Source organism: Ictalurus punctatus, chromosome 11, assembly GCF_001660625.3.
Source record: "Ictalurus punctatus breed USDA103 chromosome 11, Coco_2.0, whole genome shotgun sequence".
Lineage (NCBI taxonomy): Eukaryota > Metazoa > Chordata > Actinopteri > Siluriformes > Ictaluridae > Ictalurus > Ictalurus punctatus.
The window spans coordinates 13,088,058-13,104,474 of record NC_030426.2 but is presented as its reverse complement, the minus strand read 5'-3'; the positions used below and the strand labels follow the sequence as shown (position 1 = coordinate 13,104,474).

General features: G+C 37.4%; 2 protein-coding genes across 3 annotated transcripts; one reads left to right on the top strand and one right to left on the bottom strand.

The window, feature by feature from the left end:
* On the top strand, positions 1 to 10,348 carry tgfa (transforming growth factor, alpha). Its single transcript, XM_017479442.3, has 6 exons — positions 1 to 817; positions 2,332 to 2,478; positions 3,173 to 3,287; positions 6,118 to 6,267; positions 6,483 to 6,592; positions 7,425 to 10,348. The coding sequence occupies exons 1-6, from the start codon at positions 778 to 780 to the stop codon at positions 7,430 to 7,432; spliced, it is 570 nt and encodes a 189-aa protein (XP_017334931.1). The 5' UTR covers positions 1 to 777; the 3' UTR covers positions 7,433 to 10,348.
* A 1,636-nt stretch (positions 10,349 to 11,984) lies between these two features.
* hdhd3 (haloacid dehalogenase-like hydrolase domain containing 3) lies at positions 11,985 to 16,414 on the bottom strand. Of its 2 annotated transcripts, none has more exons than XM_017479064.2 (3): positions 16,307 to 16,414; positions 12,789 to 13,122; positions 11,985 to 12,505 (listed from the first exon to the last, which is right to left on the bottom strand). In XM_017479064.2, coding segments are annotated over exons 1-3 (732 nt in total). In that variant the 5' UTR covers positions 16,309 to 16,414; the 3' UTR covers positions 11,985 to 12,109.
* Between the last annotated feature and the right edge of the window lie 3 nt (positions 16,415 to 16,417).

Below are 16,417 nucleotides of genomic sequence, written 5' to 3'. Positions count from 1 at the left end.
TGGCCTTTGTATGCTGAGTCCAACTAACTTTGTGAGCTCAGTGGCGATGGATGGAGGAACACTCAACAACACTAGCAACACAAATTCATAAGCCTGTTGGTTGGGCACCTCTGCACTTTGAATCATTTTCCAGTATCAAAAAAACAAACAAACAAACAAATGCTTTCACCAGTTTTCTTAGCACTTGATGAAATAAATATCAGACTCGAATGTTTATTAAAGAGGCATCATGAATACCAGTCAATACAGTAGAGATGCTCCTTTGTCCTGATTGGTCGGATGATGTTGGTCCACATTATTTGTTTTCCCTCGCATTTTAGCCAGTTTCTTTTTTAAATGACTGATTTAACCATTAATTCTGGTCAACTCTCTCTCTCTCTCTCTCTCTCTCTCTCTCTCTCTCTCTCTCTCTCTCTCTCTCTCTCATAAAAGCGCATACATGCACGCGCGCACAAAAGTAATGAAGTGTGTGGAGGATGCGCCCTGCGTCACGGGGTACAACGCGTATCCGAATCTAGTGGTGAAAGCCTGTAGAGTCTAGTAGAGCACGTCTTAAGTTCATGTTTAAGAAACTCGACGCGTGGCTTGTTCGGAGGACGCTAAACCACCGTTTAATATCCAGTGATATGGAATCAGTTTAAAAGCGATTTTTTCCTGATATTACTTCTGACAAGCAAACATTTGGGCCTTCACTGGTGGCCAAACGCACTTACATTCCAAATATACTTTAACGTTAGATGTCACGCGTCCAAGGGCACACGTTTAAGCTTTATAACGATGTATCGAGCTTTTTGGGATACGATATTTCTCCTTAGTGGTGAGTAAATGTTTCCTGTTAGTCTTATGCGTGCTTGCTGGAAGTATTTCTGCTGCATGTCTATGTATGACTGCATCTATGTATAAACCTGAGAAGTTAAGCTGTTCTGTGAAACACGCAGGCTATGTTGTCAGTTTATTGCAATGACCCACTACAAGCAATTAAACTAAAACGTTGTTTTAAAAAGGACTTGAGTCTAAGTTGTGTTTGTGCACCTGGTTTGGATGTGTGCTACAGTGTGACATTGAAGTGGCCCAGGCAGGACGCCACACACCAGAGCCATGCTCTATTTAACTTTCACAAGTTTTCCCCCTAACATTAGTAGCAGCAAGTATAAGTTATGATGCATATATAAGAGTAAGGACCTCTGCTAGTGTCTTTAACTTATAGAAAATGTATGATCCTACTCTCTTGTCCTTCATATGTTTAAAGAAGCTTTGTCTTAATTCCTTGTTCTGCTGAAGGGGTGTAAATAGACACCACCTTCTCCTGTTATTACTGCAGCTGAAGAATCTATTAAGATTGTAAAGAAGGCTCTGATGCACAGATTTCAGTTATGTATGACCCCAAAGCTTGACCTGATATTACTCTAACATTTCTGTGAGTCAGAAGACACAGCTGTGTTCTCATGTGAGTGGGAAATTAGGTAAATTTTGTTATTGCAAATGCTAGAAAAGCATGACTATGGCAGAATTAATATTTATACATTTCAGTACATACACCTTGTATACCTGGTGAGTAATAGGCAGTATTATCAACTGTATTTATCTCCAATCCAAAGGAAGTTTGACATCACATTGATTCAAACTACTGAGTGAGATTTGTTTTATGAACTATACAAGGTAATTTGTCTGGGAATGATTGTTTTTCAGAGTTTTAGAATGTATTAAAATCATGGATGTTGGCAGTAAAAACTTAAATTACAATATATCTCTTGGTAAAGCGAGTCCTGCTCTAGTAGGGATATAATCACACACCACTGACAGTTTGATGTCTGTGCTGTTTGTTGATGGAACACAAATCTCAACAAGTTACGTTATGAAAATGTATTTAATCTTGGCTGGAAAACTGTGACCACAACCCTGATCAGGACAGAGCAATTACTGAAAGTGAGGGAGTGAATGGACAACTGGAAGGTTGAGGATCATAAATGTTCAGTTTTCCTGGATCAACCATCCTCCTGTGTTCATTTAAAATGTTAAGAGATCATTTCACTGAAACATCGGTTAAAGCTGGCTAATGGAGTATTTTATCATCATGGGATAAGAAGTACTCTTTGAGCTTTACTCAATTAAAGGAAATAAAAACTTATGGTACTTAAAAGAGTAAGATATAAGTGCTGTTACTGCATACTGTTCTACTTCAAGCACTAGTAACCTCCTACCAATGTTTACCCTGTTATTTCCAGAAATTGCCATAATTTCTGTTGAGTGATGTAATTTTGGTTGTTTTTCTCAATTGTTGGTGTTTATGCTGAGAAAATGTGTCTCATACATTTTATGATTCTTTTGTAGGCTATTTATTTACATACAGTCAAGTGCAGCAAAATGCTACGTCAGCAGCAACAACCATGGCAATGACTCCCACCACAACCGCCACTATAACTGCCACTATAACTGCCACCAACACCACAGCAGTGTCAAGTACTACTGTTAGAAGAAGTAAGTTCTGATTTTGTTACCCAATATCACTTATTTTATGGTGTTTGGGCATGTGGAAAGTAGGGTTATTTATAGATGTATAAACTCTACATCAGGGTTGTCTGATATTAGGGCTGGTGTAGGTGCAGGTTTTCATTCCAATCAAGTAGGAACCACACCTGATTCCACTTGTTTAATCAGTTGATCTTGGATTTCAATAAACTCAGGTGTGGCTTTTGCTTGGTTGGGATGAAAACCTGCACCCACACTGGCCCTTCCAGATAAGACTGGACACCCCTGCTCTGCATGAAATACATAGTTAATTGGAATATAGATGGGAAAAATAACATGGAAGCAGCATTTCTAGTGCCATTGAAGGTATCAGTGGATCATTGTAGCATATTATCAGTTTACATCACCACCTAGTGGACAGGTTTCCCAAGTGGCTTCTGTGCATGTGCATTTTAACCCTGGGAATCAGTCAAACAGTGAGAGAAAATTCTCTTCTATAAACCAGCTGTTTGGCAGTCTGACAAAAACATCATTGTCAAAACATGGAAATCTCAAAAGAAGTTTATCTGTGCAAGATATCTGCAAAAATGATCTTTTTTATGAACGCCTAGAAGGCCTTGTTTTCTATACACACTACATATTTTATTGAAATGTATTAAATGTATGTCACAGTGGTTGTTCTCTGTTTGCATCCCGGCTGCAGAGTTCATAGCAGCAGCAGTCCACTCTCACTTTGCTGACTGTCCTGACTCCCACAGCCATTTCTGCATCCATGGAACATGCCGCTTTCTCATCCTGGAGGAGACGCAAGCGTGTGTGTGAGTGTACAAATGCATCACCTTACTGTGGTCATACAGATATTAAAATTTAAACATAGTTGTGCAATAGATTGAGAGGCCATGCAGTGGTTCATGTCCCCATATGGTGTGTTTTCAGCTAGGGTTGTGCTGTGACAAGTGTGTATAAAATCGAAAACTGATCTTTAAAAAGAAAATAATATATATTTGATCAGCATAACATTTTAAGATTTTGCAAAGGACAGGATATCCATGACACTAGTTCTGATGATACGTGAGAACCAAAATAACAGTAATAATATCATTAAATATTTGTGCTACGCTTAGGGTTTTTGGTCTGTATGAAGGAATATGGATACAGATATCAGTCCACCACTTAGTGGTTAGCACATTCGAATCACACCTCCAGTGTCGGGGGTTCGATTCCCACCGTGGCCCTGTGTGTGCGGAGTTTGCGTGTTCCCCCCCGTGCTGTGGGGGTTTCCTCTGGGTAATCCAGTTTCCTCCCCCAGTCCAAAGACATGCATGGTAGGCTGATTGAGATGTCCAAATTGTCCGTAGTGTATGAATGGGTGTGTGAGTGTGTATGTGATTGTGCCCTGCGATGGATTGGCACCCTGGCCAGGGTGTACCCCGCCTTGTGTCCGATTCTCCCTGGGATAGGCTCCAGGTTCCCCTGTGACCCTGAAAAGGATTAAGCAGTATATAAGATGGATGGAGGGATATCAGACCAGCAATGAAATGCCAATGAACCTCATTTAGCATAACTGTAAATAAGTTAGCAAAGCAGTACTTCATATTTTCTGAACAACAAATAATTGTAGTGGTGATACTTGGATTTCCAGAACATGCATAATCTACTGACGGTGTAAGTGTTTAATGATGATTTTATAGTAACATATGAAATTATGTAAACATTGTTTTGCCCTTACACTGAACTCACCTAGGAAGCAAACTGTGAGTAATACAGTTCCCCAGTAACTATGACTCTGTCTGCAGCTGTAATAGACTGATGCCAAACTATGGCTGACTCATGGATAAATTCCTGTCTGAAACCTCTCTAGTAAGCTGTCTGTGTTTGGACAAAAGTGTCTTGTTTTTGACTAAATGACTTACTGTTGATTTAATAAACAAACAAAGATTGGTTTAAATAGCACAAGTGTATCACTGTCATGCATAAATGTATATAATCCATTTTACTTCTGCATTTGACAAAAGACAAAAATAACCATCAGAGATGATTTCATATACTACATGTGTAAATTTAACAATAAATAATTAATTATAGATTTGACATTTAAGTGGATTATTCCATAAACTCATAAAATATATGTAAATAATCCCAGTTGCCTACAATCTTTTTTTTGTGCTTTTGGAACTGGTTAGTTTAATGGTAAATTTGTGGTATTTTGAAATTGCCACAAAATTATAGTCAACTCCAGAATTACTGCCACCTTTAAACCTTTATTGCCACTAAGACTATAACATTATTAGATTAAGTAAACCCTTTACTGGAATTTTTGCCCATTGCTCCTGACAAAACTGGTGTAACTCAGTCATATTTGTGGGCATCCTTGCTCAGACATGCTTTTTCAGTTCAGTCCACATGTTTTCTATAGGATTTAGGTCAGAGCTTTGTGATGGCCACTCCAATACTTTCACTTTGTTGTCTTCAAGCCATTTTGTTACAACTTTGTAGGCATGCTTAGGATTATTTTCCTCTTGTGACCAAGTTTTAACTATCTGGCTGATGACTTGAGTTTTTGCTTCAGTATTTCTAGAGTTCCTTCCCATGATGCCATCTATTTTTTGACATGCACCAATCCCTTTTCCTGCAAAACACCCCCATAATGTGATGATGCCGTCCCATGCTTCACAGTTTGGATATTGTTCTTCGTATTAAAAGCCTCACCATTTTACCTCTATATGTAACTCTGATCATCATGGCCAAGCAGTTACATTTGACCAGAAAACACTTTTCCAAAAGGCTGGTGATCACCTACACACATCAGTCTGTTTTTTTTTTTTATGTTGGTCTTGGAGAACTGGCTTCTTCCTTGCACAGCAGCTATTCAGTCCAGTGATGTAGGACTCTCTTAATGGTGGATGTATATATTTTGGTACCTGATACCTCTAACCTTTTTTTTTGTCTTGGGGTTCAGTTGAACCTTTCGGACCAAAGTTTGTTTATTCCTGAGAGTCAATTTGTACCTCTTTCCTGAATGATGCAGTGTCTGTGTGGTCCCAAAATTATGTTTGCATACAGCTGTTTGTACAGATGCTCTGTGGTACCCCCAGAAAATGGCACTGGCTCTGAAGGTAGGCCCTTTTACAGCCATGATTTGAAGACGATTTGTAAGGATGAATGGACCAAAATTTAACCACAATGCTGCAAAAACCTAATTACTACTTACCATAGACATTTCAAAGCCACAATTGCCCTCTGTGGCTTTGCAAAAAGTACAAATGCTGGTAATTTGAGGTGTCTGAATAATATTTCCCTATCGATTTTAGTTTTTAAAAAATCTTTGTTTATTCTGATGAATACATTATGAATATGTTTTTGTTCATAGTTATATGTACAAAGTCAAAACACCTTGTATGTAAATTTAAAGTGGATGTTTGAATATTTACATTTGAATATTTTGGATATTTACGAAAACAAACATGTTTTGAATACTTATTTCCCCTCACTGTATTTGTGAAAGTAAGAGCTTATGAACGTCAAAGTTGAAATGACTGTGGAATTCAGGGAGGGTTGCAGTGAAATATTTGATAGATTTTCGTTCTAATACATGTTTTAATACTTACCCGATTTTCCTTTATTTGTGTTTTCTTTTTATGGGTATAGGTGCCACCCAGGCTTCATAGGTGTGCGTTGTGAGTATGCAGACCTGCTGGCAGTGGTAGCAACCAACCAAAGGCAGCATACATTGGCCACTATATTGATGCTGGGCATATTGGGCAGTGTCCTGCTTGTACTGCTTTGCACCATAATAAAGTATGAAGTATACTTTGGATATCCAACAATTTTCATCAGCTGTATATATTTAGACACTGTAATATGTAATATACCCTTCATGTATTGTGTACTGTGTACATGAAGTACATGAGTTCCCATGCTGGTTGAGAATAAGGTCATCAAACTTAGAACAGCACAAGATAAGGAAAGATTGAACTGACTGACATTTAACTTTACATCTACTATCTCTCTAGTTGTTGGTGGAGGCGGGGCAGATGGAGGCAAGGACCTCTGCTTTCCTGTTTGTCAAAAAAACCAAATGGCATCGTAAAAAGTGGGACATCCTGCTGTCACACAGAGACAGGTATATATTTTGCTGGAACTATTGCTTAATTGCTAATTTTTTTAAGTATTAAAGAAGTGTTTGATGAAGACTATTTAGGTTTGTTGAGCTCTTAATATGCATAGGCTACCAAAGTTACACACAAAGATTTGTGTATTCCCATTTACTTTGGTAATTGACTAACACATTGGATTTCTAACTGGGGAAGGACCTAATCTTAGTAGTGGATTAATGGGTTAACAATATTTGATTTATGCAAAGGATTTACATTTTAATTGCCATTATGTTTGACACAAGGAAATTCTGTTCATGATATCTCAAACTGATGCCTAAAAATGACAGAATTACACAAGTATAAATAATACAAATTCTTTCTCCATAACAATACTTGTAGTTACTCAAACATTTATATTCCTAATGTTATAGATAATTTCTAGAAATGATGTTGGAGCTGTTTAAGTTTCTGTGTGTAGCATACTTATTTAGTCTGTGAAGGAAATAAAATAATTAGGCAATTGGACATAGAATTTTGGGAATTTGGTTGAATAGCTGCAGGAGTAATCATTGGTAGTTTGGTCACAGTGTGTCTTGTTAGTGCACCAACAAGCTTTTAATCAGATTTGTTAACAGGAGGGTTGCACATATTTTCTCATCCTTGTCATACAATTGTCAAACAGAAACTGAGACAGAACTGGAACAGCGATGTCCCTATATATTTACATTCTGTTTGTTTAACATTTCCTTTTCTTCTCTACACTAAATCTCTGTGTGACTATCTGGGGTAATTCACACTGCTGCTTGATATAAATTTTTTTTTTTTTTAAATTGTCGTCTTCTGTATTTTTTTCTGCAGTGGTTTGAAATGGTTCCACTGTAGTGCTCTTGGTATACCCATGTTCTCAATTTTGCCACCTGAAGCCCCATGGATTATCACTGGATTAACCTACTAATTCATGTCAGCAAGCTGAGAACCAAACCAGATGTGGAATTCAGAACTTATATACTTGATGGAAGTAAACTTATCCATTCAGTTTTTATAATTTTTTGTGGAATATAAAACTAAAACAATGGAAGACAGTTTATTTCCCATTTATGGTAATTTCCCAACACAGATATTGATCTCCTGGACGCTGGACTTTCATACTATCGTGTTGGAACAGATTACAGGAGTGAAGATACACTCAGACTTAAGATCTTGTGAGGAAAGGCCCTACAGTGAACGAGCAACTGACAAGTGCTTATGCCTGCTCAGCTGGATGTGAAAAGTAAGAATGAGATTCAGAACTTTGATGTAAATTTTCATGAATTAATGTGCTTAGGGTGCTTGGATGTTCTTGAGACACTGAGAACTATGTTCATTTTGACAACAGAAGTGGACACCATGATAAGAGGAATAGTTTCAATTTTCAAATCACAAAAAACTTGGAAAATGAACAGAATGTTTATGGTGTGACACCAAAAGATCTAGTACTTGTCAAAAGTTTGGATACACCTACTTGTAGAAAGATTTTGTTTAATTTTCCACATTAGGTCTAAAATACCAACAAAACAAAAAAAATTTAAACTATGAAATAACACTGAATTATACAGGGAACAAAAAGTGAAACAAATAAAATAAGTAAACAAATCAACATATTATTACAATAATTATTAACAAGCTGCATGAGATATCTGTGAAGAGGCTTACTTTCCAAGAGTTCCCAGTTATTCTGGCCAGTTATTGGCTGTAGTTTCAAAGTTTTAAATGAAAACTATTTATTTTTGCATTTGAAACAAATTTCATGTCTTTAGATATCTTAAGATTATCAAGAACAGTTACACGTGTCCAAACTTTTGGTGTGTGGTGTATATGAGCTATAGTTTTAAATGTTTTAGTTATTCAGGAGTGTCACACACAACTAATTGTTCTAAGAATGGAAAAATAATCTTGGATAGCTAAGATCTTAAATGATGATAATCTTGGATGATAATAGTAGATGAAAATGTGTACACATGATTTTCAGAGTATATTTCAAGTATATTAATGTATTCAATAACCATGATATATTTAAGAATTAACAGTCAATGGCAGGCTTCTGAGGAAAACACTTGTCTTGGAATCCAGAGGGTATTTTATGCTTATGTTCATTAGTATTATTCCACTTGAGATGTTCTTGTTCACAGATTCCATTTAATAACATATGTATACTCATGTCACATACCCTTGAGTTGAACTTTCTCCTCTTTCAGTTCTTGATAGTGAAGAAATGTTACAAGGTTTTTGACAACATTGTATAACTTCTAAAATCAGAATCACAACATGTATGGTTTTGGCAGAAATTGTATTAGTGAGTGAAGGTTTGGGTGTGCACAAGTGTATTTACACATTCACTTTACACTGTTGCACTGCAATCATGTGATTGACGACCGCTTTCAAATCCGCACTCTTACCCTGATGGCTGTGGTAAAACAGGCACTGGCTCTTTTCTGGAAAACAAAATGTGAAATGTGCTAAACAGGCCTAGTCATTAGTGGAGCCTGATTTTGATTAAAGAGTGTGTGTAGATATGATTGTGATAAATCCACTAAATTCACTTCACAAAGCACTATGTACATGTTCACTTCTACATATAGTCCACACACACACATGCTCACACTCAACTATGTACTGTATATACATATAGACAGCTGTGACTGCTTTGTTTCTGATTTAAAGCTTGTTACTGTTTATTGCAAATCTGTTCTGAACATTTTAGACTCTGAGATTTAGAAAGTTTTAAACCTTGTTTAACATTGTATGTTGTGTTATTGACCTCCAAGCCTTTTGTCATTGCTCTTAAATGTATGGTAACTAGGTGCATCCAGATACAGGTAAAACCCTGATACTGTGTGGAGATTTATTCAGTCATCTGCTTTTGCTGAACCCTAAAAGTGTCCACTCGAACAGTAGAGGCGAACAGTCCTGCTTTATGCACAAGATATTCCAAAATTAGAATTCATTAGCACTAGATTTACATTACTGTAGTAGTAATAGTTCACAGTTTTAGGGAAAATTGATTGAATAAGACTTCATCCAGAGGACTGCGGGAGAGAGTGTTGCTAGCATTGAGCACTTTATATTAAAAAAACAAACAAACAAAAAAACTTTGATTACACTGATTGACTTGATTTATGAACTGGAGAAAAAAACCCATCTAATTCAAACTGAATGTAAAAAAAAAAAAAATGTATTTGCTCATGTGATTAAATATAGGAAATGTATTGGCTATTGGTTGGGAAAGTGGTTGCAAGCAAATGAATGCTAATTGTGCTAGATGATGTATGATTGAAATCTCATCTCTTCTGCTCTGTGACTGGAATATATTTGAGAAACTTTATTTGGTCCTCTAAATCTATTTATTGGTTTACTTTGACACATTATTTTTGTTATTCAGTATTTAAAAAAAAGAAAAAGAAAAACAAACCTGTACTCACAATACTGTCATCTATACATTCTTATTTTTTGTCCTACTTTGTCATTATAATTTTTATTTATTTATATTTTTTTTTACTGTAAATTACACAGTGCTACATTATCTCAATATAAAATTGCATCATGCACATTTTGTTTGACCCTAGATACAACAGGATTATAAATGTCTGTGTTCCTGGATAATTGTGCTTGTGATCTTCCTTGATTACATGGTTGTATGCAGACAAAGTTGTTGTTGGTTCAATAATCTGTCACATCATATGTCTATGTTCTTCACCACTTTTTGTTTACCTTTTTCAACTATAAAATGTTAAAATGCAAAAAGACTTACTCACTTTTTATTGATTATTTTATTTTGTTTTTGCAGTAAGTAAACATATTTGAACCTTCCTTTTTTTTCTTCTTCAGTTTTTAGGTTATTTTAGTCCAGAAGCATCAAACTCTGGTCCTGGCAGTCCAGAGTCCTATTGAGTTTTTATCTATCTTTTCTTTTTAGCACATCTAGTGTGTTCAATTGGGTATAAAGCAGTGCTGTGACCTTCCAAGAGTAGAAGTCTAATATCCTTATTTTAGACCTTTACATGGCCGAGAATTATTTTCAAAATTGTCTTGCTTTGCTCTGTTCCCTTTCCAACACGTTCACTCCTGTAAAACCTTTTGTCCACTTATTACCTTCAGACAGTGTATATTTTTAGATGGAAGTCACAGACACACTCAAACAAAGGACATTTAACCAGAAGGATTTTTTTGCTGTCAGAAGTAGCATTTTTGTTATTATATATTTTTGTGGTTTATGATTTAAAAAAAACAACAAAAAAAAATATTTATTTAGTTGTTTACTTGGCGTTGGCCTTATCCCTGCAGGACGTCAAAGACTTATGACTTGCAGAGAGAAAGAGCAAAATAATATGTATGCATCTTGGTCGGTATTTCAACCTGTACTTATCCTAATTTCCTCTTTGTTTGTGTGGGTCTGAACATTTCTTTACTTTTAGTTTTATTTTAAATGTTGTATTTGACCTGTTTTCTAAGACCTCAGTTTAATTCCTTATTCTATGTACCCCATCATTACACCCCCATTAATGAAAGGCAAGTGCTCGAACCTGACCCGCTTCTACTGCTGTGGCTCTTCTTGCCCGCCAGACCTGACTCATTCATCCTGATGCTCTAATTCTGTTTGGAGCTTTGTGCATTTGTGACTCAGCTTCTGCTGCTGTTATGGTCCCATATGGATACCTTAAAGATTTACAATTCCCAAAGACGACAGTTTCTGGTTAAGTAACACCCTTACTTTAATAGATAATCTCACCTTGAAAATGTAGACGTGCAGCGAAGAACTGAGGCCCTAATTATTAAGGCTGTCCTGTGCTTATCGCAGGACTCCTAATCACAATATGCTCATACTGAACATCCATTCAACACACTTACTACTGTTTGGCATCTACAATTGTATACGCTAATGATTTAAGCTTTCACTATCTTGTGTGTCCGAGAAGAGAATGGGTTCCCTTTTTGGGTCTGGTTCCTCTCAAGGTTTCTTCATGTCATCTTAGGGACTTTTTCCTTGCCAATGTTACCTCTTTTGCTTGCTCATTCAGGATCTAAATCTACTTCCAGGTTTCTGCAAAGCTGCTTTGCACCAATGTCTGTACAAATAAAACTGAATTGAATTAAAGCAATTTGAGGCTCTGTACTTTACTTGGTTCTGTTTCAGTCCTTATTTGGATGCTCAACAAACCACTTTTTAAAATTTAGTTTCATATTTGGAAACTGGGAGTATTTTTCCTCATAAACATTAGCATAATCTGACATGTTTGGGACTTTCTTCTGATCTCATAAAATAGTAGCCACAAAGGCCAACTTGTCTCTTTTTAGTAGGCCTGTGTATATATGAAATCATTAAACAATTGAATAAACATCTACTTTTCTGATCATTAAAAATTTGCACCCGGTGAATTCTACTGAATGTGTACCTACACAAAATTTTTTATTGATTAAAATGGTATTTAGTGTCATTTGCATGAACACAATTGAAATTAATAAATGATACAAGAAATGCCAACTGTTACTCAGCTATGTAAAATGTTTTAATCCATTTCCTGTAACAGTCGGGCTGGTAGCTCATCTAGGCTCTGTAGTCGATGCTGTGGAGGAACATCCAGATGTTTCTGAAGTCCATGCCTATCTAGCAGATAACCTCGAATACCTAATGATCGAGAGGTGAGGTAGTCATTTATGTAGTGGTCCCCAACATGGACTACGTGTTTGGCTGGCACCCCAGACTTTTTTAGGGCTTGGGCAAAAATGCCTGGGTCTGGTTTGGCCACAGCAGCCTCTTCTGAAGTCAGCAGAAATGAGAAATGGGTACGGAGACCACATCCTTGAAGGATTCCTTCTAGGCGCCTGTCGAAATTGGATACCACTCCCTGCTTCATTCCCAGAGCTGTACAGGATTTTAGAGTGGAATTTGAGTCTGGGAACACCTGAAGAAAAACTCAAATGAGACACAGCTTTTGGTTGAGATTTGGTTACTTAATGTATATACATCTGATGTTTGTAAACAGTGTGAATGATTAACTTGCTTTGTTGTGTCACGTTAAATTTGATCATTTGTCAAAAGATCACTGAAATTTCTGCTGATACTGACATTGGGAAAAACAGCAAAGCATGAGCTAAATTCAAAAGTAGAAAAGCAGAGATCTTACACTACTTAACAGCTCAAACATTAAAAAGTAATTAGAAGGCAGTTTGTTGGCAAGCTCTTACCTCCCAGTTCTGTGGACCAGAAAAATTATGGTAAAGATTGTTGGCAAGTGTGTCAAGCAATGTAGGGTCCTGCACCCCACACTGGGAGAAGGTGTTCTTCACCAATCCTGCCCACCACAGCTGGCCATTCATGCCGTGAGCAATACCATAATTAGGGTATAGATGCGAGTGTTGGCGGTAAGCTTGCCTGAATGCGGTCTCTATCTGCATGGCTGGTAACTTCAGTCCAACACGCTTGGCCTCATTGCAATACTGCTCTCCCACTGAACAACGCACCTTCAGTAGAGTGTCCTTTATATCCCATAAAACCCAGCGCACTGGCCCACGCATGGTCCTGCAAAACAGAATATGCAGGCAGGTGTCACTATTTATTAAGCAAATTACTGACCACTGGTAGAAGAATTTATTATTGTACACCTTGTTCCTTGAGATCTACACCATCTGTAGCCTCTTATCCTACTGTCAGGCAAACAGCATGCTTTATAGTGATGGGAATTATGGCTCTTTTCAGTGAGTCAGATCATTTGGCTCAATGGTTTAATTTAGTAGAATTTTGTTTACGATATTACAACAGGAGATTGTTCTTCTTTGCCAAATATACATGCTATTAGACTTGTACATCTGCATATTCATGCACTTATCTAATGAGCCAATCATGTGGCAGCAGTGCAGTGCAAAAATGCAAAAAAAATATACACAGCTCAAGAGCATCAGGTAATGTTCAAATCAAACATCAGCATGAAGTGAAAGTGTGATCTTTGTGACTAACTGTGGCATGTTGGTACCAGGTGGGTTGGTTTGAGCATTTAAGAAACTGCTGATGATCTGGGAATTTCACACACAACAGTCTGCAGAGTGTACATATACCACAACCATGGTACAGTTGTTGGTGCCAGAGGATTATCACACACACCAGTCTCTAGACTTTACAGAGAATGGTGCTAAAAAAAAAAAGTGAGTGGACATTCTGTGGACAGAAATGCATTGCTTATGAGAGAGTTCAGAGGAGAATGACCAGACTGGCATGAGCTGACAGAAAGGCTATGATAACTCAAACAACCAACATTTACCATATGGCTACCTCTCTGTGTGCACCAAAACCACCTTTGGTGTTTGACAAAAAGCTCAATTTTGGTTTCATCTGATCATAGAACCCGATCCCATTTGAAGTTCCAATAGTGTCTGGCAAACTGAAGACACCCGAGTTTGTTTTTGGATGAGAGTAGAGGCTTTTATCTTGAAACCCTTCCAAACAACTTGTGGTGGTGTAGGTGACTTCGCATTGTAGTTTTGGAGACTTTCTGACCCCAAGATACAACTAACTTCTGCAATTCTCCAGCTGTGATCCTTGGAGATTTTTGGCCACACAAACCATCCTCTTCACAGTGCATTGAGGCAATATAGACACGGGTCCTGGTCCAGGTTGATTCGTAACATTTCCAGTTGACTGGGACGTCATAATTATTGCCCTGATGGTGGAAATGGGCATTTTCAATGCTTGTGCTATTTTCTTATAGCCACTTCCAATTTTGTGAAGCTCAACAACATTTTGCCGCACATCACAGCTGTATCCCTTGGTCTTACCCAATGTTATGAACAACTAAGGGAATTAGGCCTATGTGTTACCTCATATTTATACCCCTGTGAAACAGGAAGTCATGGTTGAACAATTTCCTGTTCCTAATCACCCAGGTGTACTAAAAATATGAAATAGCAATGTGAATATACTTCAAATATATTTTTCTCCTATGACTTAATAGGGGTGCCAATAATTGTTACACACCTATATTTAACAAAGATTTCTTTTGATGTTGTATTTGAAATTGTTTGATGTCCATGGGAGCAGAAAATTTTTGTGATTCGTTTTTTAACTAAGGATCAAAAGGTTAAAGAATAAAGACCTTCACAGCCTTCATTGCTCATATTTACCAAGGGTGCCAATATTAGTGGAGAGCACTACACACACACACACACACACACACACACACACATTATATATATGTAGTGCTCTCTACTAATATTGGCACCCTTGATAAATATGAGCAATGTAGGCATTCCAGGTGTGGCATTCACATTTGGAAGCTGTTGCTGTGAACTCACAGCATGCTATCAATGGAGCTTTCAGTGCAAGTGAAACAGCCCATCCTTAGGCTGCAAAAAAAAAAAAAATCCATCAGAGAGATAGCAGAAACATTAGGAGTGGCCAAATCAACAGTTTGGTACATTCGGAGAAAAAAAAAAAAGACCGCACTCATGAGCTCTGCAACCCAAAAATGCCTGGACGTCCACAGAAGACAACAGTGGTGGTTGATCGTAGGATCCTTTCCAAGGTAAAGAAACACCCCTTCACAACATCCAGCCGAGTGAAGAACACTCTCCAGGAGGTAGACATATCGTTATCCAAGTCTACCATTAAGAGAAGACTTCACGAGAGCAAATACAGAGGGTTCAACACAAGGTGCAAACCATTCATAAGCCTCAAAAATAGAAAAGCCAGATTAGACATCTAAAAAAAAGCCAGCCCAGTTCTGGAAAAGCATTTTTTAGACAGATGAAACTAAGATCAAACTGTACCAGAATGATGGGAAGAAAAAAGTATGGAGGAGGCTTGGAACGGCTCATGAAGCATACCGCATCATCTTTAAAACATGGTGGAGGGAGTGTGATGGCATGGGCATGCATGGCTTGGAACTGGGTCACTAGTGTTTATTGATGATGTGACAGAAGACAGAAGCAGCTGGATGAATTCTGAAGTGTAGGAATATATTGTCTGCTCAGATTCAGCCAAATTCTGTGGACCCAGGATTTTTTTTTAAAGCAAACAAGTGGAATATTCTGCAGTGGCAAAGTCAGTCACCTGATCTCAATCCGATCGAGCATGCATTTCACTTGCTGAAGACTAAACTTAAGGCAGAAAGACCCACAAACATATAACAACTGAAGACAGCCGCAGTAAAGGCCTGACAAAGTATCACAAAGGAAGAAACCCAGCATTTTGTGACGTCCATGGGTACCAGACTTCAAGCAGTAATTACCTGCAAAGGATTCTCGACAGAGTATTAAAAAGGAACATTTTATTTCTGATTATGTTAATCTGTCCAATTACATTTGAGTTCCTGAAATAAGGGAACCGTGTACAAAATAGTTGCAATTCCCAAACGTTTCATATTTTTTTTTCAACTCTTGAAGTAAAGCTGAAAGTCCGCAGTTCAATTACATCTCAGTGTTTCAATTCAAATCCATTGTACAGAGCCAAAATTATGAAAAAAAGTATATATAAATAAAAGACTATGAATCTTTGGATTTGTCCAGCACTACCCTTTCAAAACAAGCTCTAGTTTTAAGATGTTTATGTTTTGCTTAAATCTCCAGAAGGAGTGGTGACCTAAGGTTATAAACATGACAGCTAATTAAGAAGTAAAAAAGTACTGGGTCTCCAAATAGGGCTTCACCCCTTCACTTCAAGCTAGACTGAAACCTGAAAGTATATTAATGCATTAATGTAAAGTAATACGAACATAAACAGCTCACAAGCTAAGGACACTTCCAGCACAGCCTCTTCTTCTTCGTGTTTCTCTCATATCGGAGTCCATGAACAGACCGCCACCTAGTGGACTACAGTGCAATGA